The sequence below is a fragment of the Pseudogymnoascus verrucosus genome, assembly GCF_001662655.1.
Source record: "Pseudogymnoascus verrucosus strain UAMH 10579 unplaced genomic scaffold scaffold_3, whole genome shotgun sequence".
In the NCBI taxonomy this organism is placed as follows: domain Eukaryota; kingdom Fungi; phylum Ascomycota; class Leotiomycetes; order Thelebolales; family Thelebolaceae; genus Pseudogymnoascus; species Pseudogymnoascus verrucosus.
The window spans coordinates 719,422-736,860 of record NW_017263654.1 but is presented as its reverse complement, the minus strand read 5'-3'; the positions used below and the strand labels follow the sequence as shown (position 1 = coordinate 736,860).

General features: G+C 49.4%; 8 protein-coding genes across 8 annotated transcripts; 6 read left to right on the top strand and 2 right to left on the bottom strand.

Annotated features, from left to right (window-relative positions):
* The first annotated feature begins 19 nt into the window (after positions 1-19).
* Positions 20-2,842, top strand: VE01_01270 (uncharacterized protein). The gene has a single exon (XM_018270795.2). The coding sequence runs from the start codon at positions 251-253 to the stop codon at positions 2,474-2,476; it is 2,226 nt and encodes a 741-aa protein (XP_018134540.1). The 5' UTR covers positions 20-250; the 3' UTR covers positions 2,477-2,842.
* Positions 2,663-3,818, top strand: MIC10 (Mitochondrial inner membrane organizing system component). The gene is made up of 4 exons (XM_018270794.2): positions 2,663-2,738; positions 3,040-3,160; positions 3,215-3,308; positions 3,399-3,818. Exons 3-4 carry the CDS (start codon positions 3,228-3,230, stop codon positions 3,588-3,590), a joined length of 273 nt encoding a protein of 90 aa, XP_018134356.1. The 5' UTR covers positions 2,663-2,738; positions 3,040-3,160; positions 3,215-3,227; the 3' UTR covers positions 3,591-3,818.
* Positions 3,819-3,863: 45 nt separating this feature from the next.
* Positions 3,864-4,376, bottom strand: VE01_01268 (uncharacterized protein; the record flags this gene model as incomplete). Its single annotated transcript, XM_018270793.1, has 1 exon — positions 3,864-4,376. The coding sequence occupies one exon, from the start codon at positions 4,374-4,376 to the stop codon at positions 3,864-3,866; it is 513 nt and encodes a 170-aa protein (XP_018134355.1).
* Positions 4,377-4,758: 382 nt separating this feature from the next.
* VE01_01267 (uncharacterized protein) lies at positions 4,759-5,577 on the bottom strand (the record flags this gene model as incomplete). The annotated part of the gene is made up of 3 exons (XM_018270792.1): positions 4,759-4,896; positions 5,061-5,309; positions 5,368-5,577. The coding sequence occupies 3 exons, from the start codon at positions 5,575-5,577 to the stop codon at positions 4,759-4,761; spliced, it is 597 nt and encodes a 198-aa protein (XP_018134348.1).
* A 169-nt stretch (positions 5,578-5,746) lies between these two features.
* On the top strand, positions 5,747-7,708 carry VE01_01266 (uncharacterized protein). Its single transcript, XM_018270791.2, has 4 exons — positions 5,747-5,945; positions 5,996-6,005; positions 6,058-7,177; positions 7,230-7,708. Exons 1-4 carry the CDS (start codon positions 5,852-5,854, stop codon positions 7,257-7,259), a joined length of 1,254 nt encoding a protein of 417 aa, XP_018134347.1. The 5' UTR covers positions 5,747-5,851; the 3' UTR covers positions 7,260-7,708.
* A 350-nt stretch (positions 7,709-8,058) lies between these two features.
* On the top strand, positions 8,059-9,703 carry VE01_01265 (uncharacterized protein; the record flags this gene model as incomplete). Its single annotated transcript, XM_018270790.1, has 4 exons — positions 8,059-8,328; positions 8,381-8,566; positions 8,643-9,536; positions 9,596-9,703. The coding sequence occupies 4 exons, from the start codon at positions 8,059-8,061 to the stop codon at positions 9,701-9,703; spliced, it is 1,458 nt and encodes a 485-aa protein (XP_018134350.1).
* A 1,594-nt stretch (positions 9,704-11,297) lies between these two features.
* Positions 11,298-14,110, top strand: VE01_01264 (uncharacterized protein; the record flags this gene model as incomplete). The annotated part of the gene is made up of 4 exons (XM_018270789.1): positions 11,298-11,781; positions 11,834-12,428; positions 12,476-12,833; positions 12,881-14,110. 4 exons carry the CDS (start codon positions 11,298-11,300, stop codon positions 14,108-14,110), a joined length of 2,667 nt encoding a protein of 888 aa, XP_018134349.1.
* A 570-nt stretch (positions 14,111-14,680) lies between these two features.
* On the top strand, positions 14,681-17,275 carry VE01_01263 (uncharacterized protein; the record flags this gene model as incomplete). The annotated part of the gene is made up of 1 exon (XM_018270788.1): positions 14,681-17,275. The coding sequence occupies one exon, from the start codon at positions 14,681-14,683 to the stop codon at positions 17,273-17,275; it is 2,595 nt and encodes an 864-aa protein (XP_018134352.1).
* Between the last annotated feature and the right edge of the window lie 164 nt (positions 17,276-17,439).

Here is a 17,439-nt window from a genome sequence, read left to right as displayed (position 1 = left end):
CATTACCACCAAGCCGATAACGATAACAGATAAATTTAACCCACGCTTCTATAGATTGATTTTGATGATTGATTCTGAAAGGACAGTGCGATTCACGACATCAACAGCAGCACCAATACAAACAGACGAGCATACAGGACGGTCAACGGTACCGATACTGAATCATAAAGACAACTTGAACCTCCTCTACGATAGTCTACTTCCAACAATGTTCGCATAAGCTCGCCACTCCCCTCGGTCTTACCTCGACATGACTACCGACGACACGTCCGACTCGAGGACGTCCTCCGTGGGCCGGAAACGCACTCTGCAACAATCAGTTGGCAATGTTGCTGAAGTAGCTGCACAAAGCCCGACATCTGATTCGGATGGAGGTCGGCCATCTGGACGTGCGAATAAGCGCGCCAAACCAAATGGCAACGGAGGTGTTGAGAACGATGCTACCCCGGCAGTGACAGACAATTCGGCGGGTGCCGCTGAAGTCTCTGTTGAGAAACCTAAAGATGCGACAGCTGTGGCCATGTCATGGAACAAGGGCGTCCAAGCGACTGTTCGGACCTCTCTTGGTGGTGGCGCGAAAGCAGCGAAGAAGGCTGCTGCAGCCAACAAGCCACCCGCGGCTGAAAAGAGCCAAGAGGAGCCACCTGTTGCAGGAGACACACCTGCTTCTGGACCAGAAGTTTCTCATGATAAGACCAAGCCGGCAAAGATGACAAGAGCCCAGAGGCGAGCCCTTTCTGCCCTCGACGTCGCTACTGCCAAGCCGGCAAAGCCTGCGGATTCAAATGTGCCTGAAATTTCGAATACAAGCAGCCTTACTTTGCCTTCACCAACCGAGAGACGAGTGAGGGAAAAACCGGCTGGCTATATTACTCGCGACCTCAGAACCAACTTTGTTTATGAATTGCTCATCAGGAACAACAATGTTGTGGGCAAAATGGATCTAGATTCGATGGTTGCTGCATGCGACGCATATATGAACAAGCACTACTCTAAGATCGAGAAGAAATATGGGGCTGTACAGCTGAAAGATGAGTCCTTTATGGGGTTCTGCAGAAACCGACTGAAGGAGGCGAAAGCAGGCACGATGTCAACGTCCAAACCTGTTTCTACTGCAAGTTCCGTAAATGGGCGAAGTTTAGGGGACATTTCATCTACAGATTCCGCTGCAGCTTTGGCTGTACATGGTCAGAGCAGTGCCGTCGAGCATTCCACCATTCCAAATGACGGAAACCAGAAAGAAAGGCCAGCAGCAGTTGTTTCATTGATACCCGAGGATGCTGAGGATGATGATGAATACTCCCCTGAACTCGAACCCATGGTTTTGCCATCTTCTAGTGCAGCCCGAGAGACGGATCAGATCCTCAGTGAGGCTGAAGCTGCTCTGATCAACAAATATTACCCAGGCTTGCCACGTGGTACCATCCGCTGCCTTACTTGTGGTAACAATGGGCACTTGGCCGCCTCCTGCCCTCAGCTGAAATGCTCTACCTGTGGCGTCCATGGCGTTCATTTCACAAACTCTTGTCCGAAAACCATACGCTGCAGTAAGTGCCATCAGCGAGGCCACCAAAAGCCCACCTGTCCCGAGAAGCTCGCCCTCACCGAATCCGAGGGTGAAGCTTGTGATACCTGTGGTTCTGGGCACCACACTGAGGACTCCTGCCACTTTTTGTGGCGTAGCTTCAAACCAGACTTGGGATCGGTTCGGAAGGTCCGTAGCCTCGTAGCAGATTGCTATAACTGTGGTGCGGATGGACATTATGGCCCTGAGTGTGCGCTTAGTCGCAGTGCCTCATTAACAGGGGGATACACATGGTCCATGGCAAATAGGGATCGTTACGTAGACACCAAGATGAGCATGCCTGCGATCTCAAATGGGAGAGATTACCTGCCCGCCAAGCCCCAGAACGGATTCAGCATCAAGGGATCTGCCAAATCGAATCCCGTAACGCTTGATGATAGCGACGAGGAAGATTTCATTCGGGCAAAGATAGCTCCACCGCAATCGAAGGGCCACATACGCTTCACTGGCGGCCGTCAACCGCTTGAAGAGCGATACCAGCCTCAGCCTCCACCACCTTCCAGTTACCGGGAGCCACCTCTCTCAAACTCCTATCGAGGAAATGATGACCATTTCAGGTTCGGGGAGGGACGGCCATATAGCCCCCCACCCAGTTATCCTGATTATAATCAAGGGCGATATGATGATCAGTATCACAACTTTGATCACGACAACGACTACCGTTCCAATGGCCAGCCAATGTTACCATTTAGAGGCGACAACGATGGCCCTCGCGCGGGTCCAAACCCCAGCAAACGCTCAAGAAAGGGCGCTGGTAATGGGCCGCTTCGTCATGACAACGTGGCGCCTCCACAGTCTCTTGCTGGAAAGAAGAGTGGCCGTGGGGGCCGCGGTAAAGGCGGAGCTAGGGGTGGTGGAGGCCGAGGTGGTGCGAACAGAGGTAAGAAATAAAGCGTCGCCCTATAAAGTTATGTTTCGGGTCTGCGAGACATTGTACATTTTGTTTCAAGATAAAGCATCATGAATGGTGCTGCATATGTGGTAACCAAGTCGAGCTATGCAAGCGTGGACCTGGTATAAGGGATCCTACTTGTTCGAAGGTTAGACCACTGAAAGTTTATGGAGTTACCAAGACTTTAAAGTTGGGGCTACTGTAGAAATAATCCTGGGTACAAGGTATTACGTTCTTCAGAGTCTGGGTTATATGAAAGAGGTGATTGTTACCCAGTTAGGGATTGAGTTAACCATTCACTCAAGGAGCAATGGAGTTGTAGGGGCTGTCAACGAGGAGAATTGATTCATAAACTTCTTAATTGCTTTCGTGTATCAACCAATATCGCATTATGTAGTTTCTACACAGAAACCCTCATTGAACAAACCAAACAGCCTACTTCTACAATCTTTCTAAACAGCCCTGATTCAGCCTTAATTCTCATAGGGTCCTCATCCGCTCGATATGTTCATCATAGACCCTGGTCCAAATGCGGCAGAATGTCCAACACTAACTGCATTAGGCGATATATTTCACCGCCCGGGATGAAGCTCGTGTGAACCAAGGAATATCGGAGCCGAAACAATGAGGTAGCTTTGCCAGCCAAAAATCGTCAACTACAAGACTCGTCCCCCAGAGCCACAGTACGCGCCCAGTATACTCCTCATATTGTCAATTGACATCTAATTGATCGGTAGCGACGCCGCGAAAATGCCAGAGACCTCGATCCCCCCGCCACCAGTGGTCACGCGTCCCAACAGGCCCGTCTCCGAGACGCTGCTGAATGAGAAGGTAAGGCTTTACAGCTTGCCCTGGCGCGCCTAGCCAGTTTTATCTGGTCAATGCGAAGTTTGTAGAGCTTGTGCTGACCTGGCGTGATAGTGGGACCGCTGTCTCTCGTCTCTTCTCATCCGCTCGTCCCTCGGCCTGTCCTTCGGCGTCGTCTTCTCCGTCCTCATCTTCAAGCGCCGCGCGTGGCCTGCTTTCGTCGGCTTGGGCTTTGGTGCCGGAAGGGCGTACGAGGAATGCAACTCGAGCTTTATCAGGGCGGGAAAGGGACAGTCTAGGTCATAAACGATTCATCGGAGGGAATGATGGGGGTGTGTTTGTTTGATACGAAGAATTGAGGATCGAATACAAAATAGGATTGGAGTGGGGGAATTGTACAAGTACAAACCGAGAGCGACAGATATAGATCGAGACATACAGCAAATAAGATGGTGGTTGTCCATTTCCTGTGTCTTTTGTCTACGCGACCAGTGAGCCCAAGAGGAGATATAACATCATTTTTCATTGTTACGGCTTTGACATCGTGCGGCTTATCTCATTCTTGTCTTTTTCTGGCATTCAATTCCGCCTTCTCGGCTCATTCCGCCCCAGTTGCTCTCCTGTCGATTCTCCTTTCTCTGTATCCTCGTCTTCCGTTTGCCCTGTTACACTCACCCTCCCCGTGGTATTACTGCATTCCTCCAGCTCCACCCATGTATCCTCGTCCTCGTCCTTGTCTTTCAGCCTCTCTGCCTTTATTTTTAAATACCTCAGACCTTTCTCGCTGAGCCTGGCCTGTCCTCGGTATTGTGGTCTCAAATAATCCAGTCCAACAAGCGCGAGCCAGGCCAAAAACAGGACCGTTACTGTCATGCTGACGAGTAGGACGTAAAACTCTAAGCATGCGATTCGGATTTCCCATTCTTCAAAGCCGGTGCCGGAAATGCCATGGGTTTGGAGATGGGGGCGAGAGAGGAACGTTTGGGGCCGCTGGGTGGAGGAGGCATGGGGTACGTCTGTCATTGACGGCGAGCAATCGTTCGGCGACGGCGCAAGGGTAACGGTTGTGATGAGAGATGGAATCTCGTGCATCTTGTGCCAGATAAGAGCGACACTTAATCGCAATCATGGACAAGGCTGTAGTACTGTCGCGATGTTCTCGTTTAGTTCTGGGCCAGTAGTGATATGAAGCCCCGAGACAATAATAATAATAGTTATTTAGAGGAATTGCTATAGGATGTCTGAGATATAATATTGCATTAAAATAATTGTTAGTATTCGTAAGACACGAACGGCATGCTTGAACAGACGTTGGGTATCCGAACCACTTGTGGTTGACTGTGTCGCTCCTTCTCCAAATCAAGGAGCTTAAAATAACGACTAGCTATGCAGAAAAGACGAATCTGAAGACGAATCCGAAGGCCATTTTCAGAGATTAATATTCCATAATCCACTCTCACTCGTCTGGAATTTATCAGAACGTATCCATCAAGTCATTCAAGTACTCCACGATCTCGACATCTTGTCTGAGTACATCGTTGACATTGTTGAAGCAACTTGAGGATTTGTACAGACGCATTTGCTGTTCAATAAAGCTCAAGTGCTGTTCGTTCTAGACACAAAATTCCAGTCAGCCATCAAATATTCAAGCAGATAAGACTGGTGCCGTGAGCTCTATCATGTTCGGGATGTAGGCTTCGGCGCCGAAAGACGCGGTGCCACCACCCTCTCGAGCACGACAGAAACATAAAGGATGACAATAAATTCCGAACTTACTGCAGATCTGGAAGCCCAGAGGGACTGCATCCAGCCGAGGGCATTATAAATGCTACTTTCCGTGTCCCATCCGAATTCTTGTTGCTTCTCATCTATAGCTTGCAAGAGTCTCGTGGTTGCCTGAAGAAAGACATGGCAGTGCTTGACGACCTCAGGACAATTAGGATTCTCGATTGCTATATCTTTCACGGGAATATTCAATAGGCTGAGTAATTCTCCGTCTAAATACGTCAAGGAGCCAGCCACAACCTAGTTCCAATGAGCCAAAGGTGCCTAATAGTGAGGACAACCGTATAAAAAAACTTACGTCTTCGATCTCGTCTTTTGAACTCTCGTTGTCTAAGATTACTGCTTGGGCAGGATTCCCATTATGAGATGACTTCAAAGATCGTATCTTCTCATTGCAGTCTCTGGTGATGGATCTCAATGAATCTATGTCCTCTAGCGTTATATGGGCACTTGTAACCCAAGCTAGCACCGTGGCCGCGAAAACGCTAACAAGTCTGATTTGAACCATCCTAAAGCTTCATCGACTGGAACAATGAAGCTCTCTTGTTAAATCAAAAAGCAAAGTTGAGCTGTAGAGCGAGAGGCTGGAGCTGTCACGAGTACGTGGTGTCTCTGAATGTTGGTGCCTCGGTATTGTGGCAGCCTTGACTACAGACTTTAGTCTATGATAAGGCTGATAAGAATCGTGGCGCTACCCCACGTTCCGCATCGCTAGCTCCAAATTTGGTTTTATAGAGGAACCTTCTGGCGCAACGTTGATCGTTAAGCAAATACATAGCAGGATGCCACGAGATCCTCTCATCGGTCTAGTGGGCAAGCCCAGCAGCGGGAAGTCTACTACTCTGAATAGTCTGACTGACGCTACTTCAAAAGTTGGTTGGTAAATTCAACGCCGGCGCGAGAAGGCTCGTACTGATTCCTCACAGGCAACTTTCCGTAAGGATAACTATAACAAGACTATGTGGCTTGACTGACTTTATACGAATAGATTCACTACCATCGACCCAAATCGAGCAACAGGATACCTACAAATAGACTGCGCTTGCGCCAGGTACTCTGTCGAAGACAGGTGCAAGCCGAATTATGGATCTTGCAAGGATGGACGACGGTCGGTGCCGATAGAGCTGCTTGATGTTGCTGGGCTGGTGCCAGGTGCCCATGAAGGGAAGGGACTGGGAAACAAGTTCTTGGACAACCTTCGACTTGCGGACGCATTGATACATGTCGTTGACGTTAGCGGAACGACCGACGAGGAGGGGAAGGCAACACGAGGCTATGACCCGTCCCAAGATATCGCCTGGCTACGCTCGGAAATTGTACAATGGGTTTTGGGCAACTTGATGGTGAAATGGGGCTCTATCAAGCGCCGACACATCGCAGTAAAGGCCACAGCTGTCGAAACTTTGCAGGGGCAGTTTTCGGGGTACGGATCTAATGCTCAAGTAGTAGCACGCACCTTGGACCGCATGGGCCTTAAGGAGCCGCTGGAACACTGGTCAGATGAGACAGTAGCGAAAGTCGTTAATGCCTTCGTGGACGAGAAGTTCCCAACCATTATTGCACTGAATAAAATCGACCACGCGGACTCGGACAAGAATATCGCCAAAATTGCAAAGATGCAGGACCCGAATTCGATTGTACTGTGCTCGGCCATCTCCGAGGTGTTCTTAAGGAAGCTTGCGAAGCAGGGCTTTATCAAGTATACAGAAGGAAGCGAGTTTGTAGATACGAGAGCGGATCTTATCGCGGATGGTGACCCTGAGGGCGGAGGACTAAAAGAAATGGATGAGAAGCTAACGTCGAGGATTGAGAACCTAAAAGATTTGGTACTGTACCGGTTTGGCTCCACGGGAGTCGTCCAGGTGTTATCAAAAGCCGCGGAGCTGCTTGGACTAGTTCCAGTATTCCCCGTGCGGAATGTCTCGACATTTTCATCGGGCCAGGCAGGGTCAAATGCTGTATTTAGGGACTGTGTTCTTGTCAAGAAGAATACTACAGTCGCAGAGGTTGCTCGCAAGGTCATGGGAGACGCTCCCTTGGCTTATGTAGAAGGCGCGGGTGGCATCAGAGTATCACCGGATGATACCGTCTCTGTAGGGAAGCATGATGTAAGTTCTCACTATTACCAGGAAGGTACCCAAACAGCTAACCATGAGTCAGGTGCTATCATTCAAGTTTGGCCGAGAATAGGTGCAAGTATACGGTTTTGGGGATGTGGCGTTTTCGGGGCACTGCAGCATATAGAAAGGCGTTTGACCTGGTACACCTGGGTAACTGGCGTTCACCTGCCATGGAATGGTAGACTTTAAATTGGCGTTCTCACGGACCTAGAAATTTGTATAGTGTTGCGCCAGACAATTCTCGCAGATCTATCTCTCATGTCCCCTTTCATCGTTCATTCCCACCACTGGATCAGGCGCCTTGGGATATTCGGCCTTGGCCTTCTCGTTGGAATGGTGATTGTCTCGTTCGCTAGTCGCAGTGTCTGGATCGCCCGACTCCCTCGCTGCTATGCCTGCTTTTGAAGCCTCAACGTATACACCATTTTTATCCTTCGTTCTGGTGATATGGTCTTTGCCTGTGGATCCTATTCCATGGGTTTTAATCTCTCGTTTCCATAGTGGCGTGTTGCTTAAGCCTCGTGTGATTACGGTGGTGCCCGGACGTCGACATAAGAGCGCTGTGGCTAGAAATCGAAAATTATGCTGCATTGTAGAGTTGCATCTAAAGAGTATCTCGTAAATTTACTCGTTATTTTATGTTATTATAGAGCTACTATTGATATACTAATTTGCACTATTGTGGTTTGGTGTCGTCATACAGTATGAGTTGGTGCGTTACATGCGTGTAAGTATGGAGCTGGGACAACGTTTCTCCAAGAGCTCTAGCCGACGCCGAACTACATGTACAGAGAGCTTCTGACAGCTCCCAGTACAGCAATCTTTGCCCGCCTGTTCACAAGAGAGCACCAATTTTGATATTAGCAAAAATGCGGCCACCAGCTCTGCCAGTATCAAGTCTGCGTACTTGGGCGAAATTTAATGGTATAGAATTTGAAGATATATCTGTTGAGAAAAATAAAGAATATGGAGGCTACGGCATCGTCTCGACCACCACAATCGATTCAGCCCCGGACCAAGAGGGCAACCTAACCGTGTTGAATGTCCCCAAAGATCTTATACTGAGCGCCGAGACCATTGCAGAGCACGCAAAGGTTGATAAGCATTTCGGACAGATTCTGGAAGCTGTTGGTGGAAGTGTAGGTGTGCGCGTTGTCGATCACGTGAAACGTATAGCTAACGGCAACTCAGACCTTACGTGGAGATGTAATGCTATTCTTGTTGATGCAAGTTACAAGAGCTTCATCAGATCCAAGTATTAAATTCAGTGTTTCGGGTCCGTGGACTGAGTATGTCAAAATGCTGCCGGAATACATTTCTCTGCCGACAGCATGGCATGATGACCAAATAAACCTCCTTAACGGAACGTCTCTAGAGGTAAGCCTTTCGAAAGCCATTGGAACAACCTTGTCCATAAATGTTGTCTTGAGATGCTTACGCTCTCGCCTTCTAGAAAGCTGTTGCAGCAAAAGTTTCAGCATTAGTACGGGAATTTGAGACCCTCCGAGAAAATACGACAGAGATCCCCTGGTGCCACAACGCTTGGTGGGAGAAGGAGCATCTTGAATTCAAAGATTGGATTCTGATTGATTCCTGGTATCGATCACGCTCTCTAGAGTTACCTCTTTCTGGGGAGGCTATGGTGCCATTTCTAGACATGGCAAATCATTCAGCAAACGCAAATTCGCACTACCAGCAAGGGATTGATGACGAAGTGCTCTTGCAAGTCAAGCCCGGACAGCACATTGAAAAAGGGGACGAATTAACTATTGACTACGGCTCTGCCAAGAGTGCTGCCGAGATGCTGTTTAGCTATGGGTTTATAGACGACTTGTCTTCTGTGCATAGCCTTGTTCTTCATATTTCACCTTCTCCGGATGATCCCTTTGGCAAAGCTAAGGTTAAGATTCATGGCAAGCTCCCTACGCTTCATATCTCGGCGACCGATGACTCTCTGGAGCTGACGTGCCCATTCATCTATCTTATGTGTGTCAACGAAGATGATGGGTTGGATTTTAAGGTATTGCTGGAGACTGATGGTACATATGGACAGATGCGGGCATTTTGGAAGTCTAGGGATATTACCGATTCCATTGGCAGCTTCAAGGACATTGTTACTGCTGATCCTCTCGCCGATGTGTTTCTCTTACGAGCAAAGGTCCTCTTGAGATATATAGTGGATGAGCAGTTGGAACGACTGAGTGAGAGCGAACATACGGCGAATGAGCTCGATCCCAACCAGGAGAGCTTATCAGCGGGTGACAAAGGGATTCCGGAAGCTGCATCAAAGCTCCGCGTGATCGAGGCAGGACTTCTCAGCAAGAGCTTGGAATTATTAGAGGCAGAGGTATGTTTGTTGGGCTTTCTCACTAAACACCACTCAACATTTCATTAACATGCATTTAGATCAACACACTATCGTCAAGTCCTATAGTGCGTGGATATTTAGGCAGTTCAGAGGCACAGGACGCACCAGGGGCCGGAGATAACGACGAGAGCGAAGATTTTAGCTGAGCCCTTGGCAGTTAGTCATATGCAGTTCATCCCATAGCATTATACGTGGGCTACGCGTGAGTCCCGGATTAAGCTTGGCCATGACAGCGAATCAATAATTCTCACTGGCATCGGCATCCGCTTCATATGGCAGTTGGTGGTGGGGAACTTTGCGGGGAGAGCCAAACACGCATTTAGCGGGCCGAAGTGGGACACCATTAACAAGCTTTCATGTCAGTTAAACAGGGGGCCCAAACTACTTCTCCTGTATTCGAGGCGAGGTTAATAGTAATACGACTCTACAGGCGCAGGAGTTGCACTTCGTGTCATGCGGTTTGGGCATGTACTTTCCGATTGGTGGATCAAGGATCGATCAACATGACCACGTTTTTTTTAGGCTGATGGAAATGAGGACGCGTCATTGGTCCAACGCATAAGAGCCGGACGAAGGGCTCATTGCGACAGAACATGACAGGCTTTCTGGAAATCCTACCGAAAGAGCCTGGCGAACGGATCTCGTCGGCGTTGAATAGCCCTAAAAGGCGAGATGATCTTCGAGGTCTCTGGCAAGTTGAATGGACGATTTGATTCTGATAGTCGCTCTGAAGAGAAGATCGTAAATTTAGGCTTAAGCGTCTCTGCTGTGCTCCCCGTGTTGTGCTATATTGATGGTGGAGAGGGGCGTCAGAGACTTTCTATCCTGGCCAGCACATGACGATGTTGGGGTGCATCTGTGACCACGAAATCCACAGCTTGATAGATTGCCTTGTCGTGGCGCAATATCGGTGACGTTCAAATTCCTCGTTTGGCATTCCGATTATGTTTTACTAAAAGGTTTCACTGAGCCGTACGTATCGTGTTTCGTTTCTGATGGTATTCTATCGGTGGCATATAGCCCGCTGGCAGCAGGGAGTCGCAGGCATAGAGAGAAAAGGAGACGACTCTTTGACCTTTTTCCCCGCCTTGTCATACTGGAGCCGCGTCTGCTAGGACTTTAAACCTTGATCATATATAATTTCGGAGGAAAAGAGTTTGGAGCATTACGATCCAATACTGAAGAAGACATTCCCAATCAACCCACAGCCTCCACAAACTCCTCCACATCCCCAACAAATCGTGGGGAGAATTCTCCACCTTACCCGAAAACCCCGCTGGTTTCGGGACGCTAACCGTTTACTGAGCCGTGTCATGAGCACGAGTGGGACAAAGTGGGATAGAGGACCACAGTAACGTTAACATAGCGCTTTCTCCCTGGCGCCTGCATCGGCACACCTCTATCCCTCACTCAAACACTCGCACTCTCCCACACAACAGTCAGCATCCATCCCACCACCTACCACCCGTCCCAGCCTTGATTTTATCCGCGTATTACCCAGCCACAGAACCTCAATACACACACGCTTTGCCATCTCTTACTGCCAATCTCAACACTCTTCGAATGCTGTGAATGTCTTCGCATACCTCTACTTATTGCGCCGACTGAGCACTGTCACTACTCACTCACTGTTCGTAGCGATATTCGACGCAGGGACAAGTGCTAGCGCTGAATGAGGACCCTTATCGGCGTGAACGCGCAAAACCCGCACCAGCCGTGGTCCCAACGACCGTCGCCAATATGCCTGGAATTCTGCCTATGAAAGTGATCAAGGTCGGGACGACCGCGCAGAGCCGGATAGCGCAGGCCTGCGATCGCTGCCGGAGCAAGAAGATACGATGCGATGGGATTCGGCCGTGCTGCTCGCAATGCGCAAACGTCGGATTCGAGTGCAAGACGAGCGATAAGCTTAGCCGACGAGCCTTCCCACGAGGATATACCGAGTCGCTGGAGGAGCGGGTTAGAGTGTTGGAAGGAGAGACGAGGGAGTTGAAGGACTTATTGGATGAGAAGGATGAAAAAATCGATATGCTGTCGCGGATGCACAATAATCGAAGGATATCGAATTCACCGTTGAGTTCATCGCCTGTTGTCGTCGAAAAACCCGCAGACTCGCCGCAAAACAAAGACGATACCTTCCGGGTGCAAGCAGTGCCGTTGCAGCTCGAGTCGGACGTGTCAGACTCGACATTTATGGGACCCTCGACCGGGAGGACGTTTGTTGGTAAGCGCGACACCGGCTACCGATGTATGTTATCGCTAACCGTAACCTACAGATGCATTCAAGCGCAAACTTCGTGACAGTGGGAAATCATGCTCGGGATACAATCTAGGGACATTCCTCGCGCCACGAGAAGACTTCGTGCCTCGGAGGAGTTCACCTAACGGCCCTAACATCCCTCCACGTATGTTTTCCGATCGATGCATCAACATATTCTGGCAGGAACATGCGCCGCTCTTCCCCGTCCTTCACAAACCAACATTTCTACGGTTGTATGAAGAATACATTGCGGATCCCGAACAAATGGTTGATGACCAGAAGTTGGCTGAGCTCCACCTCGTCTTCAGTATCGCTGGATTCTCAAGCGACCTACCCGACAAGGATCACATCGCTCGTTGCGAGGAGCAGTGGCGAAGGTCTCTCAATGCTCTTCTCATGGATAGTACACTTGGTACTCTACAATGCCTTGTCCTTGCCTGTCTGTATTGTTCTCAAACCGGGCAATACAAGTCATTGCAAACGTACAAGGCCATAGCTGTTGCGCTCGCACAGAGATTGGGACTGCATCAGAGCCAAAAGCGCTTCTCGTACGGCGCTCTAACAATTGAGACGAGGAAGAAAGTGTTCTGGTCTCTGTATACAGTTGACTGGTAAGTGTCATGTCCAACATGACTGTAACTTCTACTGATTATTATAGTTTTTCGGCTGCATCTATGGGTCTTCCCCAGTTGTTGCAAGATTCCGATATCGAGACAGAATATCCACTACCCATCGACGATGAGTATGTCGAGGAACGGGGATATCTTCCTACGTTGCCTGGAGAGTCCTCGAAGATTTCAAGCGCCCTGGCCCTTTTCTGCGCTTCACGGATTCTCTCGAAGGTTTTGCAGAGCTTATATCCTGCGAACACGTCCAAGGATCTCTCGTTGAATACCATGACTGCGTTAGAGAACGAATTGACCGAATGGTCCGAACAGCTACCACCAAACCTCAAGCTTACCTTTGTGCAAGATAAACCGTCTACTGACGTGACCGGGAATCGTTCTGCTCTTCTGGTAAGTCTTGTGAAACCTCTGGAATTTCGGGGTTCTAACCATAATAGTCACTTGCCTATTACCACATTCGAGGGTTGATACATCGTCCTGCTGTTGGATCGACTCTTGGCGATAAAGCGTCCCCATCTCTTATTTCTGTTGCGGATTCTAGTAAACACGCCATCCAGATTATCCAGTTGCTCGAGGAGAGAAGCATGTCGTTCTCCTTCTGTGTCAATAAGAATGAGATGCTCACACTGTGCGGCTTGAGCCTGCTCTACCAAGGGTTGGATCTCAAGAGAGAGGGGAAACTGCTGAAAGACGGTCAACGTCTCATTGGCGCAGTTGAAAACTACCTCGATGCGTTCAAAGCACCAGGCGCAGCTGACTTCCGTAAACTTGTCAGCTCCCTTGCGCCCACTGAGACATCCAAGACATTTGACTACGGAGGCCAGAATCATGCCACAGCACAAACACATTCGCAAGCTGGACGACAAGTCCACTTGCCCGTAACATCAAGGTACACCAACCCGTCTAGCATCGACACGGAACTCCTCCAACAACAGGAGCGCATGCGCCGTGCAACCTTGAACAGCATACCCATGCTCGGACTCGGTAATCAATCGGGATCGCGCCACAAGAAGCCGGACGCGACATCCCGTAGTAAAAGCTACCACAGCTCTGCACCTCGTCAGTCGCAGCCGCCTCCTACGCCATCGCTCATTTCAACTAGCACTAAGCCACGCTCAAGCTCCAACTCAGAAGCAGGGCCTAATCTTAATTACCTTGCGCTTAATTCAGCGCCATCCTCTGATGGACTACGGAGATCTCGTAGCGTAGTCCAGCAGCGTAATAATGAGATCCAGCCGCAGCAGTACAAGACGCCAAACCTGGCGCCGTCGGAGTGGGAGGCCCTCCTCGGCTCGCTCGATAGCGGAAGCAGCAACATTTTCGATGCGGTGTATGGTGGCTCCGTGCCGGGAATGCCAGTAGCCGTCTCCGGTGCTCCAAATCCAGGAGGCCAGCACACGGGTAGTCTCTCGTCGTCGGGCTATGGCGACTGGGACCTGTCACCCGATACGTGGGATATGACGGCTCTTAGCATGGGGGACTGCGACGCGTCGGCTGCAACGCAGAGCGTGCTTAGCCTTAGCGAGGAGAGCCTTAGCAGCGGGGATGATCTCGATTTTGGGGTTCCAGGAGCGCTAGGCGAGTATAAGCAGTCTCTGCTGCAGGGTGGCTTGAATGGGGACGGGTTTTATGTTGATGGCTTGGATGGGAATTTCGGTTTGTCTTGATTGAGATATACCAGCATGGAGTCTGGTTCTTGGGAAGGCGCGTGGTGTGAAAGTCGCGGTGAGAAAGGGAATTTCAACTGGATGATTTACGAGGTAATGTTGGATGGATGGATTTCTTGGTTGCTTTTGCGAGTTGGCCTATAGGATCGATCCCGTATCCGAATATTTGGATGTAGTAAATAGCTGTCATATATCACAATTTTATTTACGGTTTTTGTCATTTCAGGGTGCTTAAAACCCCTATATGTCTCAGTGACTAAGTGGGTGATTGGCCAAGGTCAGGGGTTAAGGGACGTCAGTGTGGTAGCCAAGCTGCAGGTCGACGTGAAATAGTGATGAGCAGGGACTGTGTAACCTCGACAGGAATGTAAATGCTTCTCCTATTCTCAGCCTTGCATTCAAGCAAACATATATTTTTCGTTGTGGAAATGGCGGCCCTCCAGTGTGTTTGTATTCTTTTCCTGTATTCATTCCCTTCCTTTGTTTCCCTTCCCTGTAATTAAAAGCAGCCTTCCTGAGCTCCAACACCGCTTATATGCTAGGTTTTCTGGTGTTTGATTTAACATCAAAATGAAGCCATCGAAAGTAGAGTCATCTGATCCGAGATTGCGCAATGTGCATCTTCGATCGATTTACAGGGAAGCGGAGGAATATGATGTTGGCCCGTTGCTACGCAAGTGCATTACATTATCATCACTACACAACTTGCTTTTGGGCCAAGACCCCTTCATTCCTAGTTGGATTGCTATTGATGGTGATACAAAAAGCCCAGAATTTTGGATTGAGACCCTGACTGAAGTCTCTGTTCGTTCCAATGAGTATATCTGTGCGGGAGCGGCCCCGTTTCACGATTTATTGGAAGGGCGATCTCAGGCACTTTGCACATCGCATGCCCTCGCTCATTTACGCAAGAACTTGAATCTTGACAGCCAGGTCAACCGAACTCCAAATGCCAATGGAAAGCGGCCACGAAGCGATACAAATGGGCCGCCCTTGCGAAGCCCTCAACGCACGGGTTCATCTCCAAAAAGCCCGGAGAAGCCAAAGCTCACACTTAAGAAGTGGCTGGAGATATGCGACGGATCAAGGACGAGCTGGAAAAATATCCATGCCGAATGGAACCAGATGATTTTCGTATCCAAGTCAGCGAAGATCGTATCATGGGATAAACTTAAGGGGGACTGGGAAACTCAGGGGCTTACGCTGTCACTGGGATACTTCACTGATATAACCATAAAACTTGCTCGAAAATGCAGCTCGTTGATTTTCGAGCTTTCGAAGGGGCGAAGCAGCTCAAATAACACACCTCCTCCAAGCTACATCCCACTTGTTCGCGGACTTGACGACCTATGGCCAGCGGCTAAGAATACCGAGTTCGAACGCTGCATCCAGGAAGTTGTTCACGGCAATTTCAGGCCCCAGGCGACCGCACAACTACTGGGATATATTCTCGAACTGGCGCGGATAATAAAGGGGTCTACGATAACCGTGCCTCGGAAATCCCAACAAGCCGAGCTCAAAAAGGCAGAAGCCCTGTGTCGCCGGCAAGCCCGCCAACTCAAAGAAGAACAGATGGAGAAGGATATCAAGAAAAGGGAGGAGCTGTGCCGCCAGGCGGAAGAGAATTTTGCACGAGACACCTTGGCCCTCGACGATGAACGTGCCTCGGTTGATATGGTTTCAGCAAGGCTCAGAGAAGCGCAAGCAATGTGCGATGAAAGGGAGAGTGCATTGGCAGCGAAGGAAGCATTTTGTGCAGATAGAGAAAATGCATTGGCAGCGAAGGAGGCATCTTGTGCAAAGAGAGAAAGCGCATCGACGGTGAAGGAGGTGTCTTGGGCAGCGAGAAATGGTACGCTGGCGGTGAAGGAAGCGTCTTATGAAGAGCGACACGGTACACTGGCAGCGAATGAAGCATCTTACGCAGAGAGACAGCGCGTATTGGCGACGAAGGAAACGTCATGCACAGAGAGACGGTCTCGCATAGAAAAGGCAGAACTTGGGCTTCGAAAGAAGTTGGAAACCTTTGAAGCAAACCAAAAATTACTCCTCGAGGGTCAACGCAACGCTAATAATGGCGATGATAGCCATGCAAGAGACAAGGCTGCGATGACGAAGCGAGAAACCGCAAACATGAGAAGGGAGAAGAATCTTACGGAGAGAGAGCAAAGATTGGATGCTCAAGAAAAGAGCTTAATGTCGCATCGGGCGTGGATATCCCAGAAGGGGAATGCAGCAACTGACCGTGAAAAGGTGTGTGCCGCCAAGGAAGCGGAGTGCAGGGCGAGGGAAGAAGCGTTATGTGAGGGGCAGGCGACAGTAGCAAGTGAGAGACAGGAACTCGAGACCCAAACATCGGCGTTGAGACATAACCAGGCGCTCTACCAGAAGGCGAAAGAAGAGTTGAAAGCAAGAGAGGAAGTGTTATGCAAGGGGCAGGCGACGGTAGGAAGTGAGAGACAAGAACTCGAGACCCAAACATCGGCGTTGAGAGATGACGAGGTGCTCTTCCAGAAGGCCAAAGAAGAGTTGAAAGCAAGGGAGAAAACGCAACACAAGGAACGCGCCGCAGTAGTAACTGAAAGGCGGGAAGTTGAAGTCCAAAAATGGGCGTTGAGAGAGGACGAGGTGGTCTACCAGAAAGCAAAGGGGGAATTGAAAGCAAGGGAGGAAGCGCAGCACCAGGAGCGCGCCGCAATAGCAAGCGAAAGGAAAAGAGTTGACTCCCAAAGATCGGCATTGAAACAAGACCTAACCCTCCACCGGGAAGGTAAAAAGACGATGAAGGCGAATAGTGAAGCGTTGGCTCAGGAGCGGGCAGCAATATTGTGTGAACAGAAAAACATGGCAGCGGCACAAAAAGACTTTGAAAACAAAAAGTCGGTATTGAGGGCGGAGCAGGTCGCTATGTCTCACAACAAGCAAGAAGTGGCAACCGCAATGAAGGCCTTAGAAAGCGAGAAGCTGTCGTTAGGAGCAGATCTGGCCGCTCTATCTCGTGAGAAGGAAGCAGCAGCAGCGAAAAAGAAGGCCTTAGAAATCGAAAGGTTGGCATTGGGCGCGGAGAAAGTTCTCTACGAAAAAGACAAAAATGAGTGGAAAGAGAAGGTAAGAATCAATCTGCAGCAGGTGCAGGAGATGGAGAGGTCCCTCTCTACTTGGTGATTTCGTAGATCTAGATAACTGCTGCGTCAACACATTTATCATTCACATGGGTAGTCTAGCTATAAGAGTCATCTCCATTATAATATAAATAATTAAACTGATTTTCAGTTTAATGATCTTCTAGGTCACCTATTGCAATACTTTACAACGAATCTCTACATAAG